General features: G+C 44.0%; 2 protein-coding genes across 2 annotated transcripts in view; one reads left to right on the forward strand and one right to left on the reverse strand.

Annotated features, from left to right (window-relative positions):
* FBXO21 (F-box protein 21) overlaps positions 1-12107 on the reverse strand; it is a 37755-nt gene that overhangs the window by 7729 nt on the left and 17919 nt on the right. Inside the window, exon 10 of the mRNA XM_054006838.1 lies at positions 1168-1358. Coding sequence (XP_053862813.1) covers positions 1168-1358 — 191 coding nt within the window. The remainder of the gene's footprint in view (positions 1-1167; positions 1359-12107) is intronic.
* Positions 1371-5386, forward strand: LOC128824913 (uncharacterized). The gene is made up of 2 exons (XM_054006839.1): positions 1371-3724; positions 4890-5386. The coding sequence occupies exons 1-2, from the start codon at positions 3190-3192 to the stop codon at positions 5360-5362; spliced, it is 1008 nt and encodes a 335-aa protein (XP_053862814.1). The 5' UTR covers positions 1371-3189; the 3' UTR covers positions 5363-5386.

The raw sequence follows: 12107 nt of genomic DNA on the forward strand, positions 1-12107 counted from the left end.
TATTTCCTAGAGCAGATTTTTTAGAAAGCCATCCAATATGGAATTTAAAATGGTCAGTGATGGAGAATCCACACAACCCTTGGTAAATTCATACAATGGACCTCGTAAAGTTCCCTTCAAACGAACTAACTCCCAAATGACTGAAATACAAATCATGAGTTAAATACTAAAAGACAAACAGTATGTGGCACAGATTAAAGCGAACTTGAAAACTACAGTGAAATTACAGTAAAACAGAAAAATTAAGAATTGGGAAGGAGAAAAGATGCATCCTAAGAGTAGATTTGGCAAGAAAAGCATATTTAGTTGCTATGTGCTGGTCAAATACTAAAACTGCAGTCAAACCTATTACAATGCAAACTGACCTGCAGCTTACATTTAACACCCAGTTTAGAAGTCATTGTATTGGGAGGGACAATTATTGTCCATTCCTGCCAAGTGACCAAAGGATTCTGGGCAAAGAGTTTCCAGAACTATAAAACCTAGTTTATTTTTATAGCATTATACGTGATTGTGTGATATCCTTTGAGAAGCCAAAATTACTGTCTCTGCCCTTAAATCTGCTCCTCATGCATTTATCAGGCACAGGGGCCAGAAAGGCAGCTGAAGGAGCACATCACCAGCAGGTCGCACTCCCAAAAAAGTAAAAACAGAAAAATGAAGTCTCCAGTGAATGAGGGAAGAGGAGAGAAGATATTATGGGAGAAAAAAGATGTATAAGATTTTGCTGTTCCTTCCCACTGTCCCTTCAAAGAGGACAGAAGAGCAAGAACAGAGAAAATAATGAGATATATTCATTGCTATCAGTATATTTCAAGAGCTTAGCCATAGAATCCCTACCAATACATTAACACTTTGGGTTCAGATGGCTCATCTTCACTGTCCTCTTACTAAGCAAAAAAATGACAACACACTTGCAATCTGTCAAAGGACAGTGACGTATACAGAAGTCAGGCTTCATCTCTCTAAAAGGATACATGCATAACTACACATAGGGGCAGTACGTTCCTTCTCAGACACTTCTCTAACCGTTCCTTAGCATGTAATAAAAATGATGTTCAATCGCAGGAAGAAGGAAGCAGCGGAATACATCATTCCATATACAAACAAGAGCCCGCAGTGTTACAGTGGCAGCTTTTGGACACTGAAAGGTTCCGAATTGATTACCTCTTGTGTTTCATGATCAGCCCAATAGAAAAGCAGATATCTTTGTGCTTCTCTTCAGAATGGTGCTTCACCTCAGGTCCCACTTCCTCCTTACGGCGTTCAATATGCTCTAAGGTATGCTGAACTAAATACCCCACTGCCCCATGCTGGGATGGATCCAACACTTGAACATGCTGCAGGATGTCCAGAACCTTCAGCAGTGAGAGAAAGAAAACTAGGTTTATAAACAGGTCTCTATAGTAGCTTTAGAAAACTATCTTCTCCATAGAGCTTAAGTGCCCGATTCTAGATGTCCGTTCCTCTTCAGATAAGGGTTCTCTAAACTTTTTCCATAAGGTGAAGCACATTTGCTACAAATTTTGAACCAGTCACCACCTATCCACCACTGCACAGACTACCTCCCTTCTCTTTCAGCATCATGTAACATGCACATGGCAACTACTGCAATTACTTACCGGAAAAGTAATATTAGGAAAATATTTAACATATCAGCTGCCTTTTACTGCAGTTTAGCAAGTGAAAGCGAGGAACCAGCACCCTGCAACCAGCCAGCTCTTCAAAAACCGGCATCTGCTCTAGACTGCAGAGCCAAAGAGTCCTTCAGAGTTGTTTCTAATTACAAGCACCCTTAATGCTCACTAATACAGTCACTAGCCTTTTAGCTGGAAGGAGTGGAAATAGTCCTTTCAAAGCCAACTAATGTCACTCCTAATTTCTCAGAAAGGTTAGCGTTGCAAAACATGAGGTACGCCCCTGAAAGACTCATAAGCCATACAACCATTGAGAGCTAGGAGAAGGGTTCAGGATTCCAAACAAGGCTTCCGAGATGGTGGGAGCTTGTTGTTGCTAGACTACCAGACCGCTCTTGTGAGACTATTCTAGAAACATATATTACACAGACATGCGTTATAAAAATGGGATACTCAGCGGGGCCCAAGTCATCTTAAGTAGTCTGATTTGTCTTAAAGGGTCAGGGGAAGGGGAAATGCATCCCATTCCAGTAGCAAAAGCCTCATCTGCTTACTATTTGCTAAAAAACAAAACTGACTTACACACCTCAGCAGCTGTCAAATACCCCAATTATCCCTTGCCCAGCATCCCCCTAATAGCTTCTGCAACATGGTTATGCATTTTCATTACAAAATGCCTGCAGCACACTGAACACTGAAAATCTGGGATAGGATAACAAGTTAATATCAGAGTAAACATTGATCTGTTTGACATATGACTCAGAGGCAGAGAGGCCATGCACGAGGGCATAAAAATACTTAGACAAGTAATGAGCAGAGGGCTTGGAGGGCAGTGCTGCCTAGTTCAAGATCCTCTGCTACTTAATTTCGGTCAAATGTGCTGCATAGGACATGGGGTCTTATTTCCCATTTAATGTCTCAGCTAGGAGCATCAAATGCAAGAAATCTCTGGAAAAGCAAAGTCCTGGCATAGTGATCAAAGCTGTCTCGGATCTTTTGCTATTTAAAAGCAACCTGCTCAATTTTTGTTTTAAACATTATTTAGGAAGGGGAACTACACAAAAACGAGGAAGTTAGTTAAACAGTAATTAAATGGTACAGTGCCAAAAGTGAAATCCCTGCAAGCTGCATGGAAATTTTTTAAAGACTCCATAATACAGGCTCAAATTAAGGCCTGGTCTACACTACGACTTTAATTCGGATTTATCAGCTTTAATTCGAATTAACCCTGTAACCGTCCACACAACGACGCCATTTAATTCGATGTAAAGGGCCCTTTAAATCGATTTCTGTACTCTACCCCAACGAGCAGAGTAGCGCCAAAATCGATTTTAGCAATTCGAATTAGGGTTAGTGTGGCCGCAATTCGATGGTATTGGCCTCCGGGAGCTATCCCACAGTGCATCATTGTGACCGCTTTGGACAGCAATCCGAACTCGGATGCACTGGCCAGGTAGACAGGAAAAGCCCCGCGAACATTTGAACTTCATTTCCTGTTTGCCCAGCGTGGAGAGCACAGGTGACCACAGATACCTCATCAGCACAGGTAACCATGCAGGCTGATAATCGAAAAAGAGCACCAGCATGGACCGTGAGGGAGGTACTGGATCTGATCGCTGTATGGGGAGAGGATTCAGTGCTTGCAGAACTTCGTTCTAAAAGACGAAATGCAAAAACTTTTGAAAAAATTTCCAAGGGCATGATGGAGAGAGGCCACAATAGGGACTCTGAGCAGTGCCGCGTGAAGGTCAAGGAGCTCAGACAAGCCTATCAAAAAACAAAGGAGGCAAACGGTCGCTCCGGGTCAGAGCCGCGGACATGCCGCTACTACGCCGAGCTGCATGCAATTCTAGGGGGGGCTGCCACCACTACCCCACCTTTGTTCGTGGATTCTGGGTCGGGGATAGTCTCGACGCCTGAGGATTCTGCCGATGGGGTAGAGGAGGAGGAGGAGGATGAGCTTGCAGAGAGCACACAGCACTCCATTCTCCCCAACAGCCAGGATCTTTTTATCACCCTGACTGAAGTACCCTCCCAAGCCTCCCAAGCCAGTACCCAAGACTCTGACCCCATGGAAGGGACCTCAGGTGAGTTTACCTTTTAAAATATAAAACTTGTTTTAAAAGCAAACGGTTTTTAATGATTACTTTGCCTGACTTTGCATTCGCGGTCAGTTCAGCTACTGGAAAAGTCTGTAGCTACTGGAAAAGTCTGTTAACGTGTATGGGGATGGAGCGGAAATCCTCCAGGGACATCTCCATGAAGCTCTCCTGGAGGTACTCCGAAAGCCTTGCCAGAAGGTTTCTGGGCAGTGCATCCTTATTCCCTCCCCCATGGTAGGACACTTGACCACGCCATGCTTGCAGCAAGTAATCTGGTATCATTGCCTGACAAAGCCTGGCAGCGTATGGTCCCGGTGCTTGCTGGCATTCAAGCAACATCCGTTCTTTATCTTGTTGTGTAATCCTCAGGAGAGTGATATCACTCCTGGTAACCTGGTTGAAATACGGGAACTTAATTAAGGGGACAGAGGTGGCCGTTCCTACTGGGCTGTTTGCCTGTGGCGGAAAATAAATCCTTCCCTGCAGTTAGCCAAGCGCAGATGGGAAATTGGCCCTGAGTTTTTCGCGTTTGGCTAGCAGGGATCTTCCCTGTTACCAGCCACGCGGTGGGGGGAGGATACCGTGATCATCCCAGAGAATTCATGGCGAGGGGGGGGGGTCGGCGGCGGGGGGGGGTGTAGTTTGGTGCCTGCAGGGATCTTCCCTGATACCAGCCACGCGGTGGGGGGAGGGGTACCGTGATCATCCCAGAGAATTCATGGCGGGGGGGGGGGGGGAGGTTAGTTTGTTTTCTGGTGCTGCTGAATGTTAACAGAAAAACCGCAGCACTCTACTTGCCTGAAGGGGCCCAGACAAGCCCCCCCACACTGCCCCCCCCCCAACTGCCTGAGATTGGCCAGGCTTCTGCAGCACTCTACAGGCTATGCTTGGTATGTGGGAAAGGAGGGTGCAGAAGCTGTAAAACAATGGCTTACCATGGCCGCATGCAAGCCGAATTCTGTTGCCCAGACCTGTGATCTCTAGCAGCAAAGCCACAGGCACTCAGCATTAAGAGGCAAAATGCGACCTTGCACAGAAATCACATGTGCTATGTAATGTGAACAGTGTTGGTCACCGTGAAAGAGTATAAGCATTGTTCTGCAAAATGTAGCTTTTAAAACAATTCTCTCTTTTTTCCCCCTCCCTACAGCAGCTGCAAATTCCTCAAGCCTCCCTCCTCCATCCCGAAGGTTATCACAGATAAGGCGTCGTAAGAAGAAGACGCGGGAGGACATGTTTTCTGAAATTATGCAATCCAGCAGGAGTGACAGAGCTCATCTGAATGAGTGGAAGGAAACAGTTTCAAAGTATAGGAAAGAAGTCAGTGAACGTGAGGAGAGGAGGGACCAACGTGAGGAGAGGAGAGACGATCGAGATGAGAGATGGCGGCAGGAAGACCAGAGGATGAAGGATGCAACGCTGGGGCTGCTCCGGCGTCTGGTGGAGGTTCAGGAACGGCTGCTGGAAAACAGACTGCCGCTTCAGCCCCTGTTCCACCCTCCCCCCTCCCCATGTTCCGTATCCTCCTCACCCAGACGTGTAAGAACGCGGGGGGGGAGGCTCCGTACACCTTCCCATTCCACCCCAGTAGACAGCCCAAGCAAAAGGCTGTCATTTTTTTAACCTTTTCTTTGTGGCTTTTTCCTTCCCAGCAATCCTCCTCCCAAATACCACCCGGGTTCCCTCCCTCTTTTTCTAATCTATTAATAAAGAATAAATGATTTTTAAATGATAGTGACTTTATTTGGTTTGAAAGAAAGATGGGGGAAGGGGCAGGGTGGGTTCCTTACAGAAAATCAGTCAGTAAAGGGGGAGGGTTTTCATGAAGGAGAAACAAACAGATATTTCACACGGTAGCCTGGCCAGCCATGAAACTGGTTTTCAAAGCTTCTCTGATGCACAGCGCTTCATGGTGTGATCTTCTAATCGCCCTGGTGTCTGGCTGCGCGTAATCAGCAGCCAGGCGATTTGCCTCAGCCTCCCACCCCGCCATAAAGGTCTCCCCCTTACTTTCACAGAGATTGTGGAGCACACAGCAAGCAGAAATAACAATGGGGAGATTTCTTTGGCTGAGGTCAGAGCGAGTCAATAATGAACGCCAGCGACCTTTTAAACGCCAAATGCACATTCTACCACCATTCTGCACTTGCTTAGCCTGTAGTTAAACAGCTCCTGACTCCTGTCCAGGCTGCCTGTGTATGGCTTCATAAGCCATGGCATTAAGGGGTAGGCTGGGTCCCCAAGAATAACTATGGGCATTTCAACATCCCCAACGGTTATTTTCTGGTCCGGAAAGTAAGTCCCTTGCTGCAGCCCTTTAAACAGAGTAGTGTTCCTGAAGACGCGAGCGTCATGAACCCTTCCCGCCCAGCCCGCGTTGATGTTGGTGAAACGTCCCTTGTGATCCACAAGTGCTTGCAGCACCATTGAAAAGTACCCCTTGCGGTTTATGTACTCGGTGGCTTGGTGCTCCGGTGCCAAGATAGGGATATGGGTTCCGTCTATTGCCCCACCACAGTTAGGGAATCCCATTGCAGCAAAACCATCCACTATAGCCTGCACATTTCCCAGAGTCACTAACTTTCGTAGCAGCACCTGAGTGATTGCTTTGGCTACTTGCATCACAGCAGCCCCCACAGTAGATTTGCCCACTCCAAATTGATTCCCGACTGACCGGTAGCTGTCTGGCGTTGCAAGCTTCCACAGGGCTATCGCCACGCGCTTCTCAACTGTGAGGGCTGCTCTCATCTTGGTATTCTGGCGTTTCAGGGCAGGAGACAGCAAGTCACAAAGTTCCATGAAAGTGCCCTTACGCATGCGAAAGTTCCGCAGCTACTGGGAATCGTCCCAGACCTGCAACACTATGAGGTCCCACCAGTCTGTGCTTGTTTCCCTTGCCCAGAATCGGCGTTCCATGGATAGAATCTGCCCCATTAACAACATGATCTCCAAAGCACCGGGGCCTGTGGTTTCACTGAATTCTGTGTCCGTGTCCATGTCCTCATCATGCTTGTCGCTGCGCTGCCGCCGCCGCTGCCTCCTCGCCTCGTTTTTCTGGTCCTGGCTGAGCATAAACTCCGCGAGAACGCGCGAGGTGTTTGCAATATTCATGAGTGCTGTCTTGACCTCAGCGGGCTCCATGCTTGCCGTGGTATGGAGTCTGCAGTGTTCACCCACCCAGGAAAAAAGGCGCGAAAATGGTTGTCTGCCGTCCGTTGCTTTCATGCAGGGAGGGAGGGAGGGAGGAAGTGAGGCTGTACCCAGAACCACCTGCGACGATGTTTTTTGTCCCATCAGGCACTGGGATCTTAACCCACAATCCCAATGGGCGCGGGAGACTGCGGGAACTATGGGATAGCTATGGAATTGCTACCCACAGTGCAACGGTGCAGAAATCGACGCTAGCCCCGGTACTTGGACGCACACCACCGAATTACTGTGCTAGTGTGGCCGCACTCATTTCGACTTTATACAACCTGTTTCTCAAATCCGAATTATCTAAATTCGGATTAATCCCGTAGTGTAGACATACCCTAAATGTATATCCCAAATTAAAAAACATAGTAAGAGGACCAAAAAAGTGCCACCATGACTAAACAACAAAATAAAAGAAGCACTGAGAGGTGAAAAGGCATTCTTTAAAAAGTGGAAGTTAAATCCTATTGAGGAAAATAGAAAGGAGAATAAACTCTGGCAAGTGAAGTATAAAAATTTTATCAGGAAGGCCAAAAAAGAATTTGAAGAACAGCTACCCAAAGACTCAAAAAGTAAATAGCAAAAATTTTTAAGTACATCAGAAGCAGGAAGCCTGCTAAACAACCAACAGGGCCACCAGACAATCGAGATGCTAAAGGAGCACTCAAGGACGATAAGGCCATTGTGGAGAAACTAAATGAATTCTTTGCATCGGTTTTCACGGCTGAGGATGTGAGGGAGATTCCCAAACCTGAGCCATTCTTTTTAGGTGACAAACCTGAGGAACGGTCCTAGATTGAGGTGTAACTGGTGCATTAATTTTTCCATAACCAGAACCTCATTTTTTTGAGCCATTCCTCTACGGTTGTGCTATTTCTTTTTCTATTGAGAAACTATCAGTAGCCTAGCAGATAAGAAGTTAATTCTTCATTTCCTTTTGTGTGACCATTTCCGCTAGGAAGTCCAAGGAGGATTACCAAAGGACCATTTGGTAATAAATATTCAACACTTTGTAATGTTTGGTTATGAATTGCAATCCAGCAGTCTTTAACGACTGGACATGTCCACCCTATACGCATGAAATCTGCACTTTCGCCACAATTTTTCACACATTTATCTTCATTCAATCTATATTTTATATACATATATTATACATACACATATATTAACCTGACTGGTATGAGGTACCATTGAAACAGCATTTTAGAGAAATTTTGATTGCGTTACAGACTGAGGCTGCTGATCCTCTTTTCCAAATCAAATCCTATTCCTCTGGGGCAATCTTTCTACCCAGATCCTTTTCACAGCATGTCCTACACATAGATTTTTTTGGTTAGGAAAGCTGCCTGCAAAGATTGATATCAATTAGTCATATACATTTTTGTTTCCTAATTGATTAGACACCATTACTTCTATTAAAGTTAGCTTTCTGTATAAAACAGCTAAATTGAGAAATAATGCCTCATTTGAAATTACTGATACCATGGAAGAATGGGCCAGTTAAACTTAGAGATAAAAAATTAAGTTAGAGAAGTTTCTTTACTGAATAGCCAGCCAACATGGCACACTCAGTCTTTAAAGCTCTATAGTTTGTGATCTGGGTTAAGATCTGGATTATTTACAATGGGTGTCACTGGCGAGGGAAAAGAACTTCTCTCTAGTTCTATCCCAAACCACGGAGTAGCCTTTGTTAAGGGTAAGTATAAATGTCTGGAGGACATGATTTTTTTAAAATTTATTATCCATGGTAGTCTAGTGATGTTGGCACTGCCACAATTTTCTTGTTCAATAAAAACCTCAGTGTTTGTCTGAGTTAGGGCACCACCAATCCACTACTGCTTTGAGCTGGCTGGCATGTTAGTACCATTGACTATTTGGAACAGCTAGTGCACCCTGTTTAAAGATCTGTACAAAGTATCAGCACTCAGTCTTTTCTTATTCCATATCAATGCTTAGAGTTTCCCCTGTATTCCTGCTGGGGTTTTATCTGCAATGATTACAGAAAGATGTTGAAACAAGACTATGCTTGGCAAAACATTCATTTTCACTGGGGCTATTCTTCCCAACCAAGAAATTGCATATTTCCCTCAGGACTCCAGCTCCCTCCACCCCCCATTTACTGCAGTTCCAGTTTGACATTGAAATCTTACAGCTCATCTAGGGTGTTTGAGATTTGAATTCCCAGGTATCTTATAGGACTTATTATATTGCCCATTTGTATTCAAATGTTTTCTGGAGGAATGACTTCTCAGAGTCTGGCAAATTTATAGCTAGTATTTCAGATTTGGCATAACTTACTTTAATACAGAGGCTTTTCCAAACTCTCAGATTTCTTTAGATACTAGTTTTAGGGACATATTTGGTTTAGATTAAAATATTATATCATCAGCATATAAAGCTATTTTCTGATATGTTCCTGCAAATTTTATTCCTGCGATAGATTCATTGCTCTTTACCATTTTTGCAAAAGGCTCCATGGCCAATGCAAAAAGTAAAGGAGACAATGAATATCCCCTACCTAGCCTATGTAATTCAAGCAGGGAGATTTAACCCCATTAACTCACACAGGTGCTTTTGGGCTGGTGTAAAGAGCAGTTATCCATTTAAGGAATTGGGGGCCAAGGTCCACATGGGACATGACTTAGAATTGTCTGGAACTTTACATTTAATCAAAAGCTTTCTCTGCATCAAGTGACACCAAAAGAAAGGGATCTTTTCTTCATCTGGCATTAAAGTTGTTTATAAGCACTCTCCAATTTGTCTATCCTTACTTAATCCAGTTTAGGGATTTAAGTCATTTGCAAAAGGTACACATTTAAGCAATAGTAAAACATGCATTCTGGTTAGCTCTGTTTGGCTCTTAAGATTTCACATTTATTTCCACAAATGTGATGTTCTCCATTGTTGTTGGTTTATTTTTTTTCCTATGCTGGATGGACACTTTGCTAAAAGGGAACCCTTAAAAATAAAAATTCCACATCACAGAGACGAGTTGAAAGCACATTCTCGGCTGGAGAAAGATGCTGGGCCCTCTGTCAGCTGTTCTCAGGTGCCAGTAACGGATCCCTGGTCCAGAAGTCTGGAATTAACACATGCACAGATGGATGCAATTCAGGAACCCTCAATAACTGAGAAGGTTGAGGATTTTCAAGGTGTTTGGCAAATTTGGAGCAGTAAATTAGTGATATGGAGAATACAATTTAAGGACATCATCTGTACTTAAGCTCAACAAATTGCAGGATAGTAAAGTGGAAACTGAAAATAAATCAACCATAAACCTTCAAATCACTGGTGTGAGAGGAAGTAAATTGATGGTCTGGGGAATTTGCCACAGGTAGCTCTCTGAATCACAAAGCTTAGCTGTCCCATGTCACAGTACATCTGTCATTTCTACTTGAAGAGTCCCATGGAGAATCTTCATTAGCTTGTATCATTTTATTTGTGGGTGAATCTCTTAAATCTGATATTTCCTTCAGACAACGGCAAGCTTGGTGAACATTTTATTATACAAAGGTAGACATTCACGCTAGCTATACCACCCAAGCTTACTGAAGTATGCCTGCCAAAGAGGAATTTAGTTATATGGGCCTTCAATCAATGGTTTTGTAGTCAGATCACGTATCTTTGTAATTAGAAGGGTGTTTCTATATACTCCAAAATTGGTAATGGACAGGTGGTCACTTTGAAGTCCATGGAGATGAAGACAAGAATATTAGAATTCTTGGGGGGGAGGGAAGGGGAAAGGGAGGAGAGAGAAGAGATTGCTTAGAAGTTGCTGAAGCAACCGCAAGAGGAATGAAGTGAATGTTGTTGAAAGTTTGGGCTCCTTTCGTACATTCTTCACAATCCGAACAAGCAGCTATTGGATTTTGATTTTTAAAAGGATATTACAAATAAAGACACGTGATAGAGTTTTGGGGATCTTGTTTTGTTGTCTTCCCCTTGACTCCAGGAAATGGACAAGAAAAACTACAGTACACATATAATGGATCCTCTTAATTTAGCCACTAACTTTCATCATGTCACTTGGACAATCACTACGTTGGGTAATATTGTGCTGTGCAGAAGTGATTGACAGTATCTGTGGAATATGCAGCCACGTATTGTTCTCCATAATCAACCAGGATTGGGGCCCATTGTGTTAGGCACTGCACCAACATATAGGAAGCAACTGTTCCTGCCCCTCAGAACAATCAAAGATCTGGCAGCAGAGCCCTAAAGCAGCGAATGGGGTTATCTTCGGGGGGGGGGGGTAAAGTTCCAATGGCGAGTTCCTGCTGAGCAGAGATTTACATGTATTTTGATTTAAGAGGTATCCCCCTTCACTGATATGAATTGAATTTTGCTAAGTTATATGCAGCTGCACTGTAACATGCTCAATGTAATTAAATGGTTTCCTTAATGATGTGCTTTATTCTCAGCTTGATGGAAGGCTTGAGTGACTCAGACAATGTGTGTGTCCAGGTCCTTTCTCTGTCAAATTATTTTGTCTCCTGCCTTGATTGGCGTGACTGAAGCATCAGCCCCATTATCCTCATGCTTAGGATTCCTTTTGCACTTGTTTTATTGTGAAAATAAGTGGGAAAGGGTTGAGAGTGCCAAAACACAGTTTTAGTTTAGTTTATAACAGGTAATCCCAAAGATTTACTTTATCAGGAAATATTTTTCCTTAATCCAGTAAGAGTTCTTACACCCATGACGTCTGTATCATAGAAGATTAGGATTGGAAGAGACCTCAGAAGGTCATCTAGTCCCACCCCCTGCTCAAAGCAGAACCAATCCCCAACTAAATCATGCCAGCCAGGGCTTTGTCAAGCTGGGCCTTAAAATCTCTAAGGATGGAGATTCCACCACCTCCCGAGGTAACACTTTCCAGTGCTTCACCACCCTCCTAGTGAAATAGTTTTTCCTAATATCCAACCTAAACCTCCCCGACTGCAACTTGAGACCATTGCTCCTTGTTCTGTCATCTGCCACCCCTGAGAACAGCCTACGTAAAACACTTGTGTATCTTACAGCTTTATGGCTGTTCAAGTCTACCTAGAAACATACAATCTTGGTGCAGAGGTAAAGCACTAGATACATCAAGAGAATCTGAAAGTCCAAGTTAAAATGAAAAAAAAAACAGTTATGGGCAGGTAATCCTAACTTTTGACTCAGGTCAGAGGCTATC

Source organism: Malaclemys terrapin, chromosome 16 (genome assembly GCF_027887155.1).
Source record: "Malaclemys terrapin pileata isolate rMalTer1 chromosome 16, rMalTer1.hap1, whole genome shotgun sequence".
In the NCBI taxonomy this organism is placed as follows: domain Eukaryota; kingdom Metazoa; phylum Chordata; order Testudines; family Emydidae; genus Malaclemys; species Malaclemys terrapin.